Source organism: Cydia fagiglandana, chromosome 7 (assembly GCF_963556715.1).
Source record: "Cydia fagiglandana chromosome 7, ilCydFagi1.1, whole genome shotgun sequence".
NCBI classification, from domain to species: Eukaryota; Metazoa; Arthropoda; class Insecta; order Lepidoptera; family Tortricidae; genus Cydia; species Cydia fagiglandana.
In genome coordinates, this window is record NC_085938.1 from 17234515 (window position 1) to 17259302 (window position 24788).

The window sequence follows — 24788 nt, forward strand, 5'->3', positions numbered from 1 at the left end:
CAATGTCTAATTACTGGGGCGACGATAATATCTGCTGTTCTGTGCGTGATTAATCTTGACCTGGCGATTGTTGTGCTATTTTTAGATTAAAGGTTAAAGGTATAATAAGAAAATAACAGAAGACCAGAAAAGCGCTAAAATTACAATAACATGTACAAGAGACACAAAAAGAGGAGTTTTATATATTTAACGTCAATGTCTCTCTGTCTGTGTGTCTGTCTATCTGCGGCATCGTAGCTCTCCAACGGAGGAACCAATTTCGATGCTGTTTTTTTACATGAAAGCGAGTTTCCTGTGATCAGCAATGATCTAGCAGTTTGAAGAGTATCAGCCCTTTTCCAAAATGATGTAAGTCATTTTTGGCATAAAATTGATTTCTTTTTTTAGAGAATAAATTAATTAAATATTTTATATTTATGTGTGCTGCTCAACGAAGTTACAATGCCGATGCTGCTTCCATTTGCATATGGGCCCGATTCGAACAGATACTCACGTCAAATATTACATCTTGATACGTTATGGATTAGACATGTCAGTGTCAAAAGTGACGTTTTTGTTTGAAGTAACGTCACTTTCGACACTGACATCTAATCCAGACGTAATAATAATATTTGACGTATCTTGAAGTTCGAATCGGGCCTTATGAATGTTGCAATACGCTCCGAGTACAACGTCGCGCGTCGGTCTGCACAAGAAGCGCCGTGCTACGCACTATACGTAGCAAACTACTACGTGTAGTATCGGACTCGTAGCAGGCGTTGTATTTCGTAGCAGTAATTATAAGTTGTTTTAGCCAGTACAGCCACTGCTACGAAAATTATAGCATATACATACATAGTTTTATAACCTTTTTTACTGTAATAGGAGGAAGGAGGAATATTTTATTGCAAAATGTACTAAGGCGGCTTAAAAACCACTCCTCGATTTCATATTACTAACAATGCATCTACGAGACTCCAATAAATAATTTTATTCTTTATATCCAAATTTACATGGCTGCAGCACTAATTTACAAAGGAAATTTTCCTATTATTCTCTCATATAAAAAAACACATAAATTAGCTTGTGGACGTAACAGGCTCTCGAGTAGAGCCCGATATGTGGGGCGAGCGGATGCACAACAAGTGGCTGGCTCTCCGCAAATAGGCCGGCGACTATTGTGCTACCTACTTAGGTTTTTGTAGGTACGACTATAGGCGGCCGACGTTAAGTAGGTTAGCGAGCATAGAAATATTATTGGACGTAGACTTGTGTTTAAAAGTTTCGGACTGTATTCAGTGACTTTGTTGTTTATATCTTCAGAGAATCGACTTTAACGCGTCCATGATAAGACAACCTTTAATTTTATCATACGAACGGATATAATACCCTGGTTTTGGCCTGTGCCAGAAATAAGAGGATTATTTGCATTAGGTACTATTAGAGCCTACATTTGAGTGTGACAATTTTATAACGGTCACTCTTGAGTATTGCTTTATGTCAAAAATGCCATTTACATATATATCATCAGCGCCTTAGAAATGTCTGAATAGTGGCATACCAATGTCGATATTTAAATGTCCATATTTCGCTAACTACTTATATATAGAGTGGTGCCACATACAGAATATTTTTACGTTAAGACCCTTCCTAAAATGGTAATATTAAATCTGATTTTCCAAAAAAAGCCATGCAAATGTCGAAAAAATACTCTCTCAAAATTTTACTCTTTAGTCGTGAAATATTTTCATAAGTTTAGCTTAGACATATCATGAACGACACTAAATAAACTAATCTGCCCTATTCGAACTTTAAGATGCGTCAATTAATATATTTAGAAACGATATGGATTAGATTTGTCAGTGTCAAATGTGACGTTTCTTCAAACAAAAACGTCACTTTTGACACTGACCCATCTAATCCATATCGTTTCTAGATCTTTTAATTGACGTATCTTAAAGTTCGAATCGGGCTGTATAATAAATATAATAATATACGTCTCTGTACTCTAGATCTAGACCAACAAGCGAACCCTCATGTAGTCAAGGGACCAGCTGCCGTATTCGAACTTCAAGATTCACAAGAGACGACACGTACTCGATCCATTCTAGATACGTTATAGTTTAGATATGAACTAGTTCTCTTTTGCAGCGCAATTCGGGCAACCAATGTCACTTTTACGTTAGATAGATTAAGATATCTATTAGATGTGAATTGGATCTCTAAGTCATATCCTGTGGAAATCGTTCAAGAGTATCCGCAGAATCGCGCAAATGTCAAATTTGACAGGTTAGATCTTAAACATATCGTTATCGTATCTTGGTGATGTCTAAAAGATATCTAATAGATGTCTATTTCAAAATCCGAATCGGGCCCCAGTTTTCATTTTTTTAAAAGATGGAAGATGTAATTAGTGGTGCGCGAGTCCTTTTGTTTTTAACATACGGTTCAAATTAGGGTTGGCGTTGGTAGGTTCTTTTGTCCACGGCCGCTGACTTGCGTCCACCATTCATCGCAAAAACTTCTCCATAGTTTGAGGGCTTCAAGTGGTGGAGCATTCTCGTGTTTGGAATTTGCTTAAGTTTTGTGAGCGTAAAAAATGTTGTAGAGTGTTGATAATCAGCGTTTTTAACGGCAACCTTGCCATTTAAATGTGTTCGCGCTAAGTAATGGTAGCTTAGCGGTTAGGCGTGCGGCTTCCAAACCCGAGGTGATCGAATCTTCCCCGGACTCACACACCAAATAATTTTTTGGGACTTTTCTACGAAAAAAATATTTAATATGAAGAAAAATATCGCGATAAATTTGGACTGATAAGGTGAGTATCCGTGGAGCCCGAGGAAGACAAGTTTCACAGACATCTAAACTCCAAATCATCAAAACTCAAAAAGCTAAAGGCAAATCGTGCAAAGCCAGCGGCTTTGTGTCAGCGCCATATAGCTACTATGATTTGCATTGAATTAAACTTTTTACTATAAATACAAACATCAGAGGACAGTAAAACCATTTTACTATCTTAAATCCTTGCTTCATCTTCTAGTGTCGCAATTTCCGCAGTTTTTATTCTCAAGCTGTTTCGTTAGAATATAAATACAAATACTCTTTATTGCACACCTCAATACAAGAAAATAATACAGACAGACAACAGTTGGTCTTATTTCTAAAAAGCGATCTCTTCCAGACAACCATGGGGTAGGGGAAATGTTGAAACTGACCTGATTCTTTCCTTTGAGCACGAGCACGTTGGTGACTCGGCCGAAGGGCAGCCCGAGCTGTATGATCTCGGCCTCTGTCGTCTCGTTGGGTATGTTTCGTATGTGGATGACGCGCGACGGCTTGCCCACATTCTGTTCTAGTTTCACCTGCGGACAAAAAGAAAGTTTGTTCATTTCGGTTCTTATCTGTTATACCTCCACCCATATTCCTGGCTGACTGCCCAATCTGATTGCCGTTAACGCGCGATAAAGGCAAGATAAAGCTTCTGTCTATTAGTATCGGTCGGTGTCAAAAATGTGTATGTTTTATCTGTTAAAATTACAGGCCTATTCGGATTACGAGATAATCACAAGATCTAGAGACGATTTAGAGATCAACTAGATCTACATTAGATATCGACTAGATGTGACTTGGATATCTAAGTCATAACTTGTCGAAATGATACATCGGTATATATAAAATCAATAGCCTTTTTATTATTATTCATTGTTGAATTCTTATTTTGGTTCTGCCATCATATAGTTTTAGTTTTAGCTTTAGTCTTTAAGTAGGCTTCACTGAAAATCAGCGTCACGTTGTGTGTCCTAGGATACACAACGTGAAAATAAGCTGAGTGAGGACCTTTTGGCACAAATATTTATGTAATTGAATTTTAGTTTTGTGTTATTAGTTATTAATATTTGTGCTAATAAACATCTCTTATTCTTAAATCGTTCAAGAGGATCTCCAGAATCGCGGAAACGTCAAATTTGACATATCTATCTTACAAATATCTTTAAATTATCCATATCGTAACTTGTTGAAGTCTAGTAGAAATCTAATTCATTTTCCGAATCGAGCCGTAAGTTTCACTTTTTAAGGCCACCCGATTGAAAGAGATGGACTCTTTCATTATCACGCTGCCACTTAGACCACATACGACTGATGGTGATAGTTGAAACTTTGTTGCCCTACATTACATTTGTAACATCATCAAAACCTAATACCTAATGATAAAAAGTTGATAGGCTTCTAGAAGTTAGCACCAATATTCTTATGGACATTAACAACACGATAATTCATGAATTACTAATAAGATTGTTGATTTTAGCGCTATGGGTAGCGTATATGTTTAGCAGGTATCCCATTTTAATAGGTCGTTAGCTACCTTTTTTCTAAATTGAGAGTGAAAACATCCCAATCTTCACTTTAACGCAGTACATTCAAAAGAACACACGAAGATCCCCGCTAATGGGGAACGTCGAAGCGAGCGCGTCTAAATGGCGCAGAAATGACCGTTTTAATGTAAGTACATAAATAAAGCTAGCATTGTTCGCGGGAAGAGCCGGTTGGATAATTGAAAAGTCGATGTAGTATAATTGTCGAGGCTTATCGGGGCGACCCCGATGTGGGCGCCATTGTTCCCCGGAGAGGCTTTTGATTACGGGCCCGCGCCCGAATATATCGCGACACTTCACTTTACGTAAAAAAGACTGCGTTATTACTGAGGCATTGACAACTGAGGCTTGAAGTCGAAATTGTGTTACGGTTATTAGGTTGGTTTAGCTGATATTACGCAAGTGCTTTTTTACGACGAAAGAAAGTAAATCATTTAGTCTATTATATTTAACGATGGAATTAGGACAATATATACCGATACTTGACTTTACGTAAGTAAAAAGCCTTCGTTGTTATAGAGACATTGACAATTGAGGTTTGAACTTCAAATTGTGTTACGGTTATTACGGTAGTTTAGATGAAATTAAGCAGAGTTTTTTGCGACGTAAGAAAATCAATCTTTTACTCTACCTTTAATACCTAATGGAATAAGAACAATCAATGGAGTGAAAGCAGATGTTCTAATGGAAATGGAAGTTCCAATTTATAAAACGAGGTACCTACTGGTATTATAATCTTAGTCAAAGAAATAAGCTTGCTTTAAGGCTCTGTGTACTTGTTACACGATTCGTATTGTCTACTCGATGTTAGTGATCTTATAGATTGGTTTAATATATCACAGCAAAAACAGGCATAAACTATAAGTATAACTCACGTCACTTGTGTGACTATTAATACATTCACCTTAAGTGAGCGGAACGAGTGACTAAAGTGAGTGAGTGCGGAGAGGATAATGATACCTATCGACCAAATTTTATCGAGCGTTTCACGTTTATTACAGGGACATCATACATTTTCCTATATATTGCTATTTAAATTTCTTTTAATTTTATGCATTAACAAATAGTTCGCCACCTTATCGCCAAATCAATATAAAACAAGCTACGTAAAATATTGAATCTAAAATAATAGACGATCCAAAGAAACTTCCTCAGTCGAAGTTCGGCGTAGAAGTTGTGAACTATCTATTCGGCTTTTTTGGCCTCGTCTTTGGCAAGCGGCGAAGCGTGGAGGTGTAACAAATGAGTCTAATGCCTATTAGTTCGACATTGTTAAGTTCAGCCGAAGTGAGCCGGCTCGGCTAAGCACTGAGTAAAGTTGAATGTTTTCATAGTTCGTTTTGAGTTTTTGTTTTGTATAAGAATTAGAGTTGTACCTAAGTTATAATTTGAACTAATTAGTAAGCGTAATCACGATGTTTAACATTTTTTTAAACACAGTCTTATTATTTTGGTGATGAGCTTGATTTCTATAACGACCGTCCAAAACCGCATCAACAATATCTAAACATCGACAAAAATACAGATTGTGCGTAAGAGTTTCGCATAATATAAACAATTCGCAGTATTCGAAAAATATTATAGAAGGAAAATGAACATCTTTATGCTTTATAATACAAATTTCCGAATACAATATCTAAGATAACATTTAGCGAAAAGGTTGACACAGGCATAATATTTTTGTTTGTACTTTCCAAATCCTGTGACAATCGACATCAAAGGAACCAAATCGCCGTAAGTAAACAAATAAAAAATATTTCTCAAGCAGGCTTGCAAAAGGGAAGAAAGTAAATCGGGGAACGCTCGCCTACCTAGAGGGTACGATTTGGTATTTCGCTAGACATGGGAGCGAAAGAAAACAAGTGGTACGTAAAACGTAAAGAAAGACATTACTTCGCTGGGTCAGAAAATCTGCGGAACAATTTCCACATCAGGCACTTTAAATCATTCGCCCCGTCTCACATTTCATCCATAAATATTAAATCTTGTCTGGGTCGGTGGGATAGAAAAAAAAGGAGCTCGTGTGTCATTTTCCTGGAGATCTCGGAATCGGTCGATTTTCCCCGTGACCGGGCGGGCCGTGTTTATTGAAACACTATTACTCAGTTGGCCGCCTCCGCTGTCATTAGTGATCTCGTCTCGCCGCCGACGTGTTAATGATCCCATGAGAATCATTTCTCATTGTTGCTTCTGAGTGTTCGTTATCGTTACGAAGCTAAGCATAAGCGTTAACTCTTAACGTAAGAGTTACGGACAGAATTTTCAATTGTTTTGTACTCAACTATATACTCGTAGTCAGTGACAGTGTTGTCTGTCTGACATTGTCGCAACGTATTCGCATCTCTAGTTTTCTAACTAACAGTACAGATAACTAACAGTAAATGTAGTTTTGTGGGGCATTGTATGTAACAATAAAGTTGTAATCTCTAGTATAATAAATAACTAAAATAATAATGTAGTGCATAATTATTTTTCATCGTATTTTCACGGAAAGTGTATGACAAATACGAACGCTTCCGAGAAAAATACGATGGAAAACAATTATGCACTACACCTATTCTGTTAACGCTAAAACGCAACAATTTGCGTGAGTTTACGTAACCTAAATATAAAATTTAAAATGTCGGTCATCTCTCTGATATTTTCGAGTAACAATCATATATAGGTTACCTTCATTGTGACAGTAATGGTCAATCAAATGGCATAATATTTGTACAATTAGGTACCCGTATGCCATGTACCTACATAAATATGCATAAGACAATTGTAGTGATAGCTGTCTTCGGTGTTTGTTTTACACAAAACTAGGCCTTGTAAATATACTTACTTATAAAGGTCTACATAAATCATACTGCGTATACTACCTATTATTAATAATTTACATGAGCATGTCAAGGAAACGCGGGTTCTTGACAAAATACACGGTGGTAGCGTACGCCGGTGCGGTAATCGGCTTGTGGCGTAGGAGACGGGTGGGTTTACACGATTACAAGTCGGCAAATTTTTGTCCGCCCAAACGATCTTATAATGCTATATTTTTGGCCTATGCATGCAAATTGTAATCATCGAATCTTATTACCGGACTTTTTGCTTCGGCCCGATATTTAAAACTTACAAGTTTGTAAGGCGTCCGTGTTTGAAGTTAAAAAAACTTATAGTTTAGTAGTTAATTGATGGTAAATCGTGGTTAATGTAGCAGACATGTGATATTTATATGTACCTATAGAGAGGTAACGCAGCCAGCGTTATGGGCTCAATGCCGCAGGCAGAGATTTTAGAAGGTGTATTCTCTTTATAACTTCTTTTTATTTTCATATATTTTATTAGTATATTTTAGTTTTTATATAATATTATAAGTATTAACTACTAAAAATATAACTACTTAAAAATTAAATTTTAAGTAGTTATATTTTAATTTTAGTTTAGGTTTTAAATCTTTAATTTCTAGTTAGTTTTAATGATATTGTAAAGTATTAGTTTTTAATCGGAAATAAAGATATTTTCATTTGTATAGAGATGATTTAAAATCTTAAAAATTACAAGTAAGTCCTTTAAAACCGAGTAGTTTAAAATAGGTAATAGGTATTTAAACACTTGGCATTGTATCTTTATTTTAAGGTGCAGCGGGGCAATTTCAATTGCGGGGTAATTTCAACTAATCGAAATATCTTCCATGTTTTACATTATTAACTAGAGTGCCTTATATGCCCAGATAGTGAAAAAGATGTGTCGTGTCGTGTGTGACTCTTGTTAATAATGTAAAATATTGAAGATTAGTTGAAATTACCCCGCAGTCGAAATTGTCCTGCTGGCTTACAGATACGTAGTAAGATTAAATAAAAAGGAAAGCTGTCAAGAATAAATTAATGACTACCTAATTATCTGATCTTACTACTAGGCTTACAGATACGTAGTGAGATTAAAAAGGAAAGCTGTCAAGAATAAATTAATGACTACCTAATTATCTGATCTTACTACTAGGCTTACAGATACGTAGTGAGATTAAAAAGGAAAGCTGTCAAGAATAAATTAATGACTACCTAATTATCTGATCTTACTACTAGGCTTACAGATACGTAGTGAGATTAAAAAGGAAAGCTGTCAAGAATAAATTAATGACTACCTAATTATCTGATTTCCTTCCACTGCCCCGTTTTGATAGAACAATCTATGTAACAGTTGTTTCAGAGATCTAACATTATATAAGAGGCGTAAAAGCGATATTTTATAGGCCACTGCTATAAATCTAACAGCACTTGTTTATAAAAGCTTATGACTGTCAGTCCTGCGAAATTGCATCGGTTGTTAAATTCTAGCCACCACCTGGAACTTTTAATTGGCAGCCACGGAATATTGTTATCAAATCGCCGAGCACCATCGATACTCTATCGGATTGGCTCGAAGTTTTCCGATGCTCTTCTACCGCTTTAAGTGTTCAGGATAACGAATTGATCTTGATTATATTTAAATTTTTTACAGAGTTCAAAAAAGGTGTTTCATATGGTAAGTTGTGTGTGTGTGTACATTACAATAAGTTTTATCAGTTAAGTTTGGTCAGTTAGAACAAAATTTTGACAGTTCCGAACAACTGACAGGCCGATACCGTCCGGCGGACTGTTAATCAGTGGGCCCCTTAACACTGCAGAGAGTTATTCTTTTCAATCAAAAATGTCAAACTTATTATATTTTATTTTAAATAAAACAAGTCATAATTTCAGAACAAAAAGATGTACGCGAAATGCGGGTGGCGCAAGACCGGTCGTTGTGGCACTCTTTGGGGGAGGCCTATGTCCAGCAGTGGACGTCCTCTGGCTGATATGATGATGATGATGAAGTCATAATTTTACATTTCAATTCAGCCATTCCGTGTAAACAAGCGACACGTTAATTAACTCATTTCATAGTTGTAATGTATATTTAAAGAAGCGAGAGTGCCCGAGCGAGGTGATTCATGCATAGGAATGGACGGGGCAACTTTGCCACGGGCAAACTTTTAATAGTGCCACTACTTGACTCACCGAATCGCTTTAGGTACTCGACTTAGCTTTAAAAGTATTCATCGTTGCAGTTATGTATTTTCAATAAATCAGAGTAGGTATTTTGTTACTTACTTTATTTCTATTTTTGACCTTTTAAGTCACTATGTAGGCTTTATAAACACGTGTTTGATAAGCATTTTACGAGTATTTGGAAAGTATCACTATTCCACGAGATTGTTTAAGTTTTTGTTTAAGTAATGATGAAAAGAATAAACCTGATTTCACACCATAACGACTATGTTATAAAAACAAATTTATACAATACTATCAATTCTATACAACAAAACATATGATACGCAATCGGGTTAACGTTATTGAAAAAAAAAAGTTTAATCTAATAAAAAAACTCAACAAGGTATATTATTGTTGGTAAAAGAAACAACAGTTAAGAGATGAGAAGTATGAGAACTAAAAGATGTACCTAAAAATAAAACGAAAACAATTATACTGTCCAATTTAAAAAAGCTATCCAAACAAGTTAAACAAATAAAAATAAACTAAACTATATCGTTGATAATAAGAGCAGCTTCACGTAAACATTGCGCCGAATAGTTTCATAAGTTTTTGAATGGGTCATTTTGCGCGCCCGCGGTGGAAATCCATAAAATGAGATAGCCAAATGGTTTTAGTGGCCCTAAAACTAGTAGTAAAATGTAGAGTGCCCTTACAATGAATACCTCTATAACATCATGATTGATTAGATAGATAGATAGGTAGGTGTGCATATTTTACCCACCTTATTTGCTTATGGAAGATAACATTTTGTGATTAAAATTGAGTTTTTAGCGTGTGTTACGTTATGATGCAGGTATAAATAAAAAATAATGAATGTGTTGTTTACACTATTCCATAATATTTTTTTTAAACTCTTTAAATTAACCTACTATTATAAGGCAACAAATATTGCTTAGGTACATTATATACCGGGCCTGTGGCCTGTAACACGAGCAAATAATTAAAACATTGATTGTACTCCTCAAACGGTGACACTTTTGTTCAACAACTTTTAAAAATTATGCCTTCCTATTTTTCATACAAAATAAATATTATCTTCAATGGACGCCATTATCATTGTGATTGACGTTGCTTGTCACGCTTTCAACATAACAAAATTCGCAATACATTGCGTCTTAGAATAAACTTTAAAGTGTATTAAAAAACGAAATGCAAGTTAGTTTTAAGTCGCTGAACTAGTGTTGGTCAGTATGAGGAGTTCAGCCCACAGTTAAATTTTTTGCTCTTATTATATGCCACACCCGGTATTATACAGCAGCACTTCGAAAACAAATTTGACAAATGGTCAGTGACCATATGTCACAAAATATAGAGGACAAAGCGAATTGCCATTTCATTAGAATAAACCCATAACTAAAAAGCTATTTAAAGAAGTGCTCCGCCTACCAGTGTAGTTTTGTACAGAAAATAAAGAATGCCAACTTATTTATATTAGTATATATACAGACACGTGCCTGCTGTGAAAGTAATATCATTTGTGCATAGAACAGTAAAACTTCTCGAGATTTAAGCTACACCGCCGTAACTTGTTGAAATAAGCTTGTAAAATATGAAATAATTTGTTTGAAGTAGGCTCAAGTGGGCTCCTGAGAAGACTCCAGGGCAGCGCCAAGCCGGCCCGCGGCACCGCTGATTTGATTGATCTTCCCGACCTGGTTGCCACGTTTTTACTCTCAACGTGAGGGAAATAAGGAAAAAAAAAAACGCCGAACGTAATTAATTACTTTATTTGGACATTAATGACCCGGTCAAAGGGCGAGGTAGATTAGTGTGTTTCCGACGGACGTTTGCTTTCGTCTGGTACTTATGTAATTGGTGTGCGTGCTTCACATGATTGGCGCGACAGTATCTCGCCGTGAGACTACCCGTCCCTCTTTCATGAATACAGTTAGAAAAAGACGGGTAGTCTATCTCGCGGCGAGATACTGTCGCACCAATCATGTGCTTGGCCTACTGAGGGTCTACCGCGAACAACGTTTGACGTGTTGCCTCTCTGCCGCATTTGTGAATTCGTACGTAAGTGTGACAGGGAGGCAATACGTCGAACGTGGTTCTCGCGGTAGGCTCTATGATGTCCTTGTTGACGCGACAGCAGCTATGTGTGACGCCACGCAGCCATCACAAATAAGTTTGGGAAGATAAATCTATGTAATGCGAAAGACAAAGTTATGTTCATATACCTATGTCGCAGTTGCGTGTTGTCGCATACATTTCTGGAGTAAGGGGTTATGATGATGATGTAACCATTTTCCGATAAACAACAATTCAGGTGGATAAATCAGCATTGCTTTACCTGCTAACCAGAAGTAACACTAACTTTTCCTAACTCCTGTTACGAAACGAGGAAAAGGGAGATGTTAATAGTACCGATTAAGTTTTATTGGAATTAACAATTCATTAAAGAACATTTTAACTTTAAAGTTGTGAAACGTGAACTGAAGCTTGATTGTCGCTATACCATGATAATCCAATGTGTCAACTACAATGTTGCTTTCAGTGGGTAAATAAACTGAACCCTGTAAACCTAACCTATACCACGTATACAGGGTGCTTCCTGTAACAGGAGCAATAAATTAAACTAAAGGCTGTACTCCTGAAACTGACCAACATTTGTTCAGCAACATTTAAAAATGATGAATCCTTTAGACTTCCTCTTTTTCATACAAATTAAATATTGCCTTCAATGTACGCTGACATCAGTGTGCTTGACGTTACTTGTCACGCTTTTAACATGACAAAATTTGCAATACATTGCGTCTTAGAATAAACTTTAAATTGTAATAAAAATCAAAACATGAGTTATTTTCAAAAGTTGCTGAACAAATGTTGGTCAGTTTGAGGAGTACAGTCTACAGTTTAATTTATTGCTCCTGTTACAGGAAACACCGTGTATATGCGTCTAGACAAAATACAAATAGTAAATAAGTAAGAAAAATAAGACCTGAAAACGATTCGAATACATTACTATTATACTACTAAAGGTCACCTTCAAAGTGCGTCGCATTTTGTTTCCCCAAAATATCTCCGCAGCACCAGGCGCAAACAATACAAAGAGAATAAAAGATAAAAAAAAACATTTTAAAAACTCGTCGCCATTCCGCCTATGAGTTCCAAATGAATATTCAGAGAGACAGAAGAAAGGGTGTCCTTAAAAAAGGCACTGCCCAAATTTGCACAGTGGAAAAAAGACGGAGCAATAGCGAAACCATGGAATGGCAAATAAATAAGCAACGCAGGGACGTGTCCCTATTTAATTATGAATTAAGGCTCGCTGTAATGAGATCACAATGTAATTAAGATTACTGCGCCGAGGTTTTTCAGCTCGCCCCCGACTAAACGGCTGGCGAAACTAACGTGGCCTCTGTCTCTTGCCCACCTTTTTTCATTAATTTTAAATGGGATCAAGTTGATTAACTAATGTAATATTAAATAACGTGTACTAAATAAATATAGGCACCATTAATGTAATTCTGCAATTAACTATAAACATTACAAAGAGGATTATATACTTAAATAGATTATGACAAATATACCGGATGTGGCCTGTAACACGAGCAAATAATTAAAACATTGATTGTACTCCTCAAACGGTGACACAAAAGTTCAACAACTTTTAAAAATTATGACTTCCTATTTTTCATACAAAATAAGTATTATCTTCAATGGACGCCATTATCATTGTGATTGACGTTGCTTGTCACGCCTGCAACATAACAAAATTCGCAATACATTGCGTCTTATAATAAACTTTAAAGTGTATTAAAAACAAAATGCAAGTTTTATAAGTCGCTGAACTAATGTTAGTCAGTATGAGGAGTGCAGCCTACAGTTAAATTTTTTGCTCGTATTACAGGCCACAGGCTGTATGCAACAAATATTTCAACTAACATCATAATGAAAACTTGTCTATAATTTTGAGCAGCGAGTTATATCCACATAAACTGACTACCTATACTCGTATTATGAGATGACGGGCGGGGCAAGGGAGAGGTATGGAAGAATAGACATGCTGCGCCGACCCCAAATGAATGGGATAAGGGCAAGTGAAGGATGATAAATAATGATAATGTATAAGTAATACAAACACGAAAGCTTAGTTTTGTTTTGGAGCCATAATTATCAAAGCAAAAGACCCTGACATTACCAACACAATACGTAGTCAATCTATTTACGAAACCTATTTACTCTTTGCACTTATTTTAAACGGTTTAGCTATCTAATACGAGTAAAAAATACTTATTCTGTAGATCCATCAGAAGTTTTACATCAAGGCGAATTCGAGCTTTACACATTCGTCTTGATCTATATAGTTAGACATGTTTGAATGTCTGTGCATCTCGTTCACACCAATGAACAGACGCACGTACTGGGTGATTTTGGGGCCGTGATCACGAATGTCAAAAATGAATTATGATGGTCATACTGAACAACTAATCCAATGGGATCGATAAGAAAATCGTGAAAAAAACGGGCCCTCATAAGGTGTCCATTCGTTTTTTTTTCGCGATTTTGTGGTTAGTCCAACGGGGAAATTTGTTTAGTATGACCATCTTAATATATTTTTGACACTCATAATCACGACTCCAAAATTGAGTTCATATATTCAACAACAGACAAGATTTCCAAAGTTCGAATTAACCTCCTTGTAGTATATTGCTTGACGAGTACGTCATTTTCAGGGATGAAAGTTCGGCGGAGTTTTTTCATTAACTTATTTGAAAAGCTCGTTTAGTAACTTTATTGGCAATTTTCTTTAGTAAAATGATTCGTGATGTTCTGCCAAAAACTTGTTCATTTTTGCGTATACTGACTCAAATGCTTTCAACGATTTTAACAAGTTTGTGTATTTTATTTATATTTGTGTATAACTTTAGGTAATTATTCGAATCGACCCTGTTCCATTGTTCTGAAATTAAGTATGTAACAATAAAATTATCCCTTGATATTTTTTTGCATATGATGTTTTTAATAGTGAAATAAATATTAACATTTGATTAACCAGATGAAAAATGTGCGTAAAATTTTAGTTGCCATCGCAAAATCCAACGGAGTTTCTTATCGTGAAAATGATCTCGGTTCATTAAACGAATCGAGAACCAAAGTTATTAATTACATCAATTACAATGACCAAGGCGCTCAATTTGGAAACCAAATTGATTCATCATCATCAGCATATGTACACACTACACACTGCTGATTTTGTCTCTAAATCAGTATCAATCGACTAGGGATTATTTAAGCGCATTAATTACCACTGGAAAACTTTTATTTCGCATATAATATTTACTTTTTCCACCTAGGGCGGTAATGACCGGTGTCACCGGTGCCCGCGGTGAGAAAATGCCTCCCTTTTCAGCGACGCGTCTTTACTTTATAATTTATGTAAAAAGCATCTGCGTTATAATAGGGCGTATAAAAACGTCGCTATTCAACATCCAGCAGCGGAGGTTGATGGCCTTTAATTTATTTTGTAATTAATCTTTTCCTAGTTTTGTGCGAATATAATATTATGTTTATTTGAATTCAGGAGACAATTTTAAGGTGCGTTCAGATCTACGAATGTCGTATTACTTATGTGAATCGATCTGCATTATCGTAATGCACACGAGTAGTACCGAACGATTTTGCAAGTAGGCATGTTCGCGAATCACGACGTGCGTGTTCGATCTGGACACACTTTAATGGCTCCTCTACATGATGGGCCAACGCCGGCCACTCCAAGGGACGCATTTATGCGTTAGAGGGAGCAAGTGATATTGTTATCTCATTTTCAGCTGCGTCCCTTGGAGTGGCCGGCGCTGGCCCATAGTGTGTAGGAGCCATAACAAACATCGACACATCGACAGCGCCAACATGTTAGGCTTGCCAAACAAAAAAATATTTGATCTCATTATTATTGAGTTGTACAGCGATGAAAATAGCATGGACATGGATGGTGTACAAGCGTGTTAAATAAATGTAAAACAGACTGGAACTGAGTATCTACTGGTGTCTTATCGCAGTTGCTTTACAACATTGTCACACTGCTCTCACTTAAATACACTATGACAGGGTACTAAAATGTTCAGATACGTCCTAGATTAATTCATTTACGGGAGTGACGTGAGATGAGAACGAAAAGGAATTTTATATAAACTCGTAATATATTTATGTACTTATAGGTTAGGTATACTATTCCCAGAACCTAAAAAGAACTATTAATACAACTATACTAATTTCAGTGAAATCTTCATATCAATCATAATATTCCTTGTTAAAAGACTGGCACAAGAAAGAAATGATTGGCGATTGCTCCACTGACAAGAGCAAAGCAGAGCAAAGTTATGATGATGATGATGATGAATATTCCTTGTTCATGAAATGTATAAAAAGAAATATCAAAAGACGCAAGTCGTATAATCGTAAAGCATGTAAGAGAGCATAAATACGATTTAATGGCCACAACAAATGCGTCCTTTTTCTGGTAGCCTGGATAGTAGGATTAAACAAGTGCCCTGTTTGCGTACTGGGATTTATTCTCAGTGCCCTTTCACTGGCTCGGACGTAGTTTTATTTAGGGAACCAGTCTAAAGCGACCTTGCGATCTGTGACAACTGATCGTAATCTGGGATCGCACTTAAACTGGTTTTGCAGAACCCCGTGATTGTCCGACGCTGTGTAAGCTTTTGGAATGATTCTCCATACCAAAGTAAAGTACGTATATATGCGCAAAACTTACCTCTCCGTATTTACGTGAATGCACAATGAAACTACCTTTCGGCGGGAAAGAACTAAAACTGCAACTTGTTTGTTTTCAACGTTGATTGTTCTATTCCGTGTTTGTCTGGGCTGTTGTGTACAAATGTAAATTAACGTAAGTAGGTACCGTAAACTAAGGTAACTTATAACAATGGTCCAGTTATTAACGTTGATTATTGTTTTTACTATATCTGATACTCAACTTAATTTGAAAAATATTTATAAGTTCATACGTACCTATGTATTTTACTGGAACTTGAATTTAGACCGTAGTTGTATGTTGTGGACTAAAGTTACTAGCTACTAGGTAATAAGCATTAAAAAAAATCCTTCGTTTTTATTTTGATCTATAAAATTCATTATAGTAGTAGTAGTAGTAATATAGTATACCTAATTGTTATTTTAAGCATTCTTATTTAAATACCTAGAAATATAGGTCTGGTGCTCGAGTTTACAGGCAAGGTTCAGAAATACGCGATTCATGTATTCTATGACGTAGAGCTTGAAACGAATGAGATTTTAACCGTGACCAAGTCGGCGTTTGTGCTTCAGCAGAATCCAGAACTCTAACTACGTACTTATTCACAATAAAATGTCATCTAAATAGGTTAAGCATAAAATGCATTGTGCACATATACCTAACACAATACATAACAACCAGTCGTGCATAGGTATAAAACCAAAAGTGCCATTTCAAATAAGATTCATTCATATTTTATCCCCGATCGGTTCCCTATAGATTAGATTTCAAAATCTGTGTGAGTCTGAGTCTGAAATGTTAAAAAAGAAAAATTTGATTATACTTGCGCCGTATCAATAAGATTATGTTCAAAAATTTTATATCACTCAATGTTCGATTGGGAAAATTATCTATTACCCTGGCATCGAAAGACGGGTGAGATTATTATTAATTTTCCCTCGAATTCGCGAGGGAAGCCGTTCGGGCCACCTTCCCTTTTCTTTTTTTATATTTTGGTCGTGTAATGTCTAACCTTTTTATCATCCTTTTGTTAAAAATAAGAATATTTACTGACGGGAAACATTCGTTTGAAATGTTAGAGCGCTACTGTGGTACATGATAGTCTAGGGGGGAATTAGTCAATTATAAATAGTTATATTTTTGATTCTGTTAAAAACTTTAAGGTAATTTCTTGCTAATAGACACTTTATTAAATGCGTGGTAGGTAATTCAAATAACGTACGCGGCAACGTCACATCGACAGCGATCAATTTATAGCGTAGCGTAGGTGATGATTCGAGTTTAACGCTGCGGTAACTACAAAATGCACCAAACATCTTTTTGATACCACACGATGGAAAGAGATGAACGATTGCATATACCTGACGACAGCTATAGTCTGTATCCTTAGGTATTTAAATAAAAGGAACAAACAATTTGTTCATTTTCAGGTGGTGGTGGTGGTGGTTGGAGCGATGGAGGGCCTACCACAAGCCGTATCGGGGTCGGGATGACCCGAGATTCAGATCAGGTTAATAGTTGTGTTTGTGTACGTCTTAATTTAATCATATCATATTTTATTATGAAATTAGTTTTAAATGTTTTAATCACAAATGGATTATTATTTCTGGAATAATAAATAATGTCATTCATTCATTCATAACATTTATTGGTCATACAAAACGCCTGGTGCTGTCCCTGAACAACCTCACTTTAACCTACATTATATTTGATCGTGTAATGTTTTCATCTACCCTTAACTGAGTTAAGGAGCCATTTGAGGGTAGATTTTTAGGGTTCCGTACCCAAAGGATAAAACAGGACCCTATTACTAAGACTCTGCTGTCCGTCCGTCCGTCTGTCACCAGGCTGTATCTCACGAACCGTGATAGATAGACAGTTGAAATTTTCACAGATGATGTATTTCTGTTGCCGCTATAACAAGAAATACTAAATACAGAATAAAATAAAGATTTCAGTGGGGCTCCCATACAACAAACGTGATTTGTGACCGAAGTTAAGCAAAGTCGGGCGGGGTCAATACTTGGATGGGTGACCGTTTTTTTGTTTGCCTTTTTTTGCATTAGTACGGAACCCTTCGTGCGCGAGTCTGACTGGCACTTGCCCGGTTATGTTATTTAAATACCTAAAGATACAGACGAGTGTGTGTAGTGTTTACAAGACAGTAAAAGTTACCTTTTTGGCAGCAGAGTCTTGGTTGTTGTTGTCGGCGTGGTGCGGAGCGGCGGGCGCCATGACGGTGACGCCACTCTGCGACAGAAGCTCGTCGGAGCCCCTCTGCAACAACGACACGGTTCATTTAAATAAAAACCTAGAAAATTAATTAAAATTTATAACTATTTACTGTAATCTGTTTAATTGTCACAAGTTGCTATCGAAAAGTAAAAGATTTCAAACTTATGATTATGTTAAAATCTCGTAAAATAACTCGGCGATAGTTGAAGCGAGCTCTTTTACGTACGTTGAAAAATAGAGAATAAAAAATTTCTAAATATCTAAAGGTTATAAATAAAAAAAGTCGATGTTTCAGGTACGCTTTAAATATTATAATGGATTAGATTACCAAATTAGCTTTGACGTCAATTACACATTATGAATATTGATAGTGTAATCAACCAGAAAACTCGAAATAGTGAGCATTAGGCGGTAACACTGGTAACTAAATATAAAGGTAATAGTAGAATTAATTCGCAATATAAAATAATCCACCATAAGCTTCGCTCCGCCAAAAAAATATTTCGTAACGCTGAACCAGGGGATCAATCTCAATTTAAGACAGCAAAATGACAAACCGCCGTCGTTAAACACACCGGGCGAAGTATAAATCACGCAATGTAATAAAGCAAATGTACAAATGACAGAGCGACGGAGACGCCGCGACTCGCGGCATACTCACACCTGCGTGCGCTGTCGCTCCGCCGGCGCATCCGTCAACCCAGACACATAATAAACCCAGAACACATCACTCCTACCCTTCCTCGCCCCACCCGTAAAAATACAAACCTGTCAACGCGAGTTACACTAAATCGGCAGTGATTAAAATGATCCAAGACGTAAAAAAAAACTGATTACACTAACAGCGGGAATCCCATTTAGCGGCATAAAGCTTTCATTGTAGAAAAAAGAACCGTTTTCTCTGAAATAAAACCGGTTTCTGCGAGGTGCTATTCCTTAGAGTAATTTCGGAGAGCGCATGTAATAATTGCCCGAAATTAAATAAAATTTTTCACAACAAAGAAACAACGGGGATGGAAATTTTATACTGAAATTGCAGATTCTGCGGGAAGGGAAGGCAGTTTTCGTTTACATCACAATGTTTCTGTTTAATGGAGAAAAATGTCGGTTAAAGAGATCGTGTTGCATTCTCCGTTAATATTAAATAATCGGATTGAATTAAGGAGTATTCTTTCAGCTTTGTTGGCAAACAAGGATAAGGCCCGCTGCAATTACAGGGGTGTTACATGCGCGTTGCATACAATAGATTATAATAACATTGAGCATGAGTTTTAAAAATAGTAATATTGTCTTAATTTTAATACAGTATCTGAAAATCAAATAAAATATGATTTTTATGGTCGAATGCGGCTCCTAGTATCGGACAGAACTTCAGCAAATAGCTTCATTGCCGAACGCCAACATACCAGTTGATTCGGTTAAATTATGTTCTAATGTATGGGCAAGAAAAACAAATTATAGCCAGCATTCAATGAATGTAGTATGATACCTTTGGGTATGGTGCTTTACGCACACTAGCGTCCCTCCCCCTCCCCCTGACGCCACCCCCCCTTTTAGCTTGAAATATGTCCCGGTTTACGGTTTTTTTTTATTTTTGAGAAAAGTATTAGAGTTAGGAAAAAAGTGTCAAGGTAAGAAATAATCCTTAATAAATTTTAAACAAAAAAGGTTATATACAACTTTTTGGTAAGACTCACTATATTCATGTATTAACTTGTTGAAATTCAGTATAAGTTAGTAGGTGATAGTACTGAAATAAAACTAATACGGAGAATAAGCTTGCAAGCTTATTCTTCGTGAAGATTTCTTTCAGTACTGTCACGTACTATGTTATATTGAACTTCAACAAGTTTTTCAACGGTTAAATTTTGTCGAAGTTCATCTAGCTAAAACATCAATATGGTGCGTCGTATCAAAAAAATGAATATAACCTTTTTTGTTAAGAATTTAATAGGGAACATTTCTTTCATTGACACTTTTTTCCTATATTGTATACTTTCCCCAAAAAACAAAAAACACTCTCAACCGGGACATATTTCAAGCTAAAAGGGGGGGTTGCGTCAGGGGGAGGGGGAGGGACGCTAGTGTGCGTAAAGCACCATACCCAAAGGTATCATACTACATTCATAGAATGCTGGCTATAATTAGTTTTTCAAAAAACACAATTTGACCGAATTAAGTATAGGTACTTATTAAATGCCGATAAAATTACAATCATTTCCCAACGGACTTTCGATTAATTGCATTGTGTAAATACAGGAATTAATTTATTAATTATTAAATCGTTCTACAAAAATAAAACTATTACACGTTCGACTTTATGAAGCTCATTTATGTTCTCATACCGTCATTTTATACTGAAACGTTTCTCCAATATGTCATTTGAATGAACGTGATACGAAGGGCCTTCATATCAGAATAGCTGGAATAAAATATCCATGACATGAAAGGCGAAGTTTGCTTAGATCAAGATGAGCGAGCGGCCCAATCCCATAGATTGTGGGTCTCGACGATATGTTTACGCGGCTAAAGAAAGGAACTTCAAAATCATTTCTTATCGATACGTATTCGCTTTCTATTACTAAAATTAAACAGTATCTTTAGCTATTATATACCTCTAAAGATATTTTGTATTATTAGGATAATGCGTGCCCGACTTTGCTGAACTCAAAGCGAAGCCAACTTTGTTGAGGTTTGCGATTGTATTTGATGACTGAAATCTTAATGTAGTTAGATACGTACCTATATCGAAAACAGTTCCAAAACCAGATGACATCGTATTTTATTTACCTAAATCCACTTGTAAAATACAATGGAATTCTGTTTAATCTGTTAAATTAGGTATAGTCTGTCCGCTTTTCTTAGAAATCGGACAGGCTAAATATACTCGATAATATTAAGTTACAGATATGTACTTATTTATCAACATCTTACAATCGTCCTTTCGTATCAAAATACAGTATATGAAAATCAGAATATGTTTTTATACAAGTATTTTTATCGATGTCTGCTCTTACTAAAAACAAAATATGAATATGGAAACGAAGTTGATATTATTATAGTAAGTCGTGATATCATTATGGCTACACGTAGATTTCAATGTTTCCTCTATTATAGTCATAATAAGCTTATTTTACGTTGTCTCCAAAACTACAATCCTTATTGCTGAAAGAATGAAAGAACAATACATTATTTATTTCAGCAGGTATAATACCTACAGGATACAGTTTAGGGTAGCGCAATTGTAATATCGTTTAATATCATTAATAGGTTGGTATTAACAGATCTATCTAAAGATAATCCACCAAATGTCACTTTATAGTGGTGAAAAATAATAATTATTATTAGGTGTAGGCGAAATACTATAAAAAGTACCATATTATCAGCGTGATAAATATGGATAGGCCTGCGATAATACAGCTTTCTTCTACTTGGTTTTGAGCTAAGCGGCGGACTGAAAAGCCGATGTACGGAGGCACAGGTCACACAAAACAACAACATAGAACAAACTGAAAAAAAAAACTAAAGAATGGAGCATTCCATGAAATTGTCTACCGTTGTCCCATACAAACGCGAAGTTTCTGAAGATTTAAAAGTATAAGAGTTTCCTTTTCTATGACAAATGGTCAAAAATATGCACAGAAAAATAATCGCCTGCGTTAAATGCCGATAAAAAAGTCGCAACGCAGGAAATAAAATGCGTTTGTACGGGACAGCCCGTGGAATGCTCCAAATGTAGGTACTATTTTAATGCAAATTTCTTTTGCCAAACGACATGTTAAAATTGCCCTAGAGGTAAGAAAATACGAGCGTTTGACGATAGAAATGAAATATCACTTCGGCATTTATGACGTCATTGTTTCTGAGAGCGGTTCTGATTTAAAAAAGGACAAAAAGGCCGGGATATGCGGCGTCTAATAATTTTTATTGCTATTTCACGAGCCCGAAGTCGGATTTAACTCGGCGTGTGTAAATTATGATTTAATTTAATAACCTTTGAATGCGTACACATAAAACGTTTTTATGTGAGATAATATACTTTTCATTAATGGTCGCGTGTTGCTCATGGGAATTTTATTCACCTTTCGGGATCCACTTATTTGACGGTGTGATTGAATCTTTTGCGGGATTTTGCTTGATTGAATATAAATTCCGCTAGGCACAATGTGATTGTGCAAAATACAATAAAAACCGGGCAAGTGCGAGTCGGACTCGCGCACGAAGGGTTCCGTACCATAAAGCAAAAAAAGGCAAAAAAAAACGGTCACCCATCCAAGTAATGACCCCGCCCGACGTTGCTTAACTTCGGTCAAAAATCACGTTTGTTGTATGGGAGCCCCACTTAAATCTTTATTTTATTCTGTTTTTAGTATTTGTTGTTATAGCGGCAACAGAAATACATCATCTGTGAAAATTTCAACTATCTAGCTATCACGGTTCGTGAGATTACAGCCTGGTGACAGACGGACGGACGGAGAGCAGAGTCTTAGTAATAGGGTCCTGTTTTACCCTTTGGGTACGAAACCCTAAAAATCGGGCAGCCTCATCATTTAAATACGCTTTTTGTGATTGCAGATATGCAGTTAATTTAATTTAAACCATATTAGTTACATATTAGTTGTTAAGGCCGCCGGAAGACGCTGGATGCGGGTCGCTTCCAACCGGTACGAATGGAGGTCCAAGGGGGAGGCCTAAGTTTAGCAGTGGATGTCTTATGGCTGAGATGATGATGATGATATTAGTTACCAACATTAAGGTTAGTAATAATAATTATATTATTTTCTGCAATTAAATAAATCGAGATATTGTAGGTATAAAGGTTTACAGAGGTGACTGAACAAAAGAAACGAGAAGTAAATACGAGTTATAAAATGTAATCGAGAAAGTCAAAGAAAGCTTTGCTGTTTGAAATTCTCTTGAAGGGACCAGAAAATTGTTAAAATAGAATTTCAAAAGTATAAAGGAATTGCACTTAGAACTAATGGATTAAATACGAAGGTTTCAAAGCCACTAATTACTAAAAATACAACTGAAATAAGAGCACGGTTACACGAACAATTTTTATATTTCTTGTCTTTGATCAATGTGTATTTCAGGTAACTTATTATATAAATAAGCTTGTGGTCGTTAAAATGCTCGTGAAGGATAATATTACGTATAAATATGAGTATAGTATACAGGGTGATTCATGAGACGTGAGCAGGACTAATCCTGCACACTCAGTAACTGATAATTGATCGATCACCGTCGTATTTAGGTGAAACAACCACACTTTTTCCTATTTTTTTACTTTTTGGCGAGGGCAAATTTAATTCTTTACAATCATGGTCACCCTACAAGACCTAATTAATAAACATAAAACCTCTTTAACCGTAATGACAGCATTATGTTTACGAAGAAAATAAACTGTCAAACTTGAGTGAGATACGAGTTTTCAAAAGTAACCAGTCCGTGATGACATTCAATTTGACACAGAATATCGGTAGTTTAGTATTCTAACTGTAGGGTGACCATGCATGTCGTAAATAAATTAATAACTTTTTTTTTCAACACGACTAGAAAATTAACGTTAACCTCACTAATACTGATACGAAACAGTTGCTTATAATTTACGAAATGCGCAGTGTTAGTCCTGCTCACGTCTCCTGAATCACCCTGTATATAGTATACACCGAGCATTTGTTATTTGGGAGCATAATAATATTTTACGTTAAAACGCAATAGAACTCAAAACGTACCTAATTAAATATAAAATTCGCCTGCCTGTTAATGTTTTACTCTTTATCAAACTAAACATTATATACAAGCTCTCGATTGCAAATCCAAAGCATAACCCAACCCAAATTCCCGAAGTCTAGCACTTCACTTCATAGATCTTAACACCTTCACTTCATTCATGCATTCAATTTAGGAGCTGGGCTCTTGTCGGTGGTGCGTGATGAAGTTGTCTCCACCTTGGTCGATCCGAAGCCAGCCCTTTAGTGTCCTGGTACGACACGGCCCCTACATGATCCTTTACTTGGCTCATATAACTATTTCTTGGTCTTTCCCTCCCTCTCCTTCCATTTATTTTCCCTTCTATTATGTCTCTGATGAAGTGGTCGTGTAGCAGGTGGCATCATTTTTCCTCTTCTATTTTTCGACGAATATCTCAAAGGGTCCCGCGGCCGCATCGCATGTGCCACATCCGTCTCCCGCCAAGAAGCAAGTAAGATGTCGAAATTAACGATCTCGATAATATTTGCCGGCTCCGAGCCACCAGCGCGACTCGTTATTAATTGCACCAATTTGTCCCGTGCTTATAACCGGCATTTGTCAAGGGCCCACCCGCTACGAATGATTTTCGCACTAACTTCATAATCGATATTCGCAAGTGTCGATTGTCGAAACTTTTTGGCCCAACTTCGATATTAAGACGGTCTCGAGTCA

At 36.3% G+C, this 24788-nt stretch overlaps 1 protein-coding gene across 8 annotated transcripts in view; it reads right to left on the reverse strand.

Moving 5' to 3' along the window:
• Window positions 1–24788, reverse strand: part of LOC134666050 (polypyrimidine tract-binding protein 2) — a 652404-nt gene that overhangs the window by 51605 nt on the left and 576011 nt on the right. For all 8 annotated transcript variants that reach the window (XM_063523157.1, XM_063523162.1, XM_063523161.1 and 5 more), the window contains 2 exons: window positions 18300–18401; window positions 3195–3341 (listed from right to left, as the gene is read on the reverse strand). In XM_063523157.1, the coding sequence (XP_063379227.1) occupies window positions 3195–3341; window positions 18300–18401 (249 nt within the window). The remainder of the gene's footprint in view (window positions 1–3194; window positions 3342–18299; window positions 18402–24788) is intronic.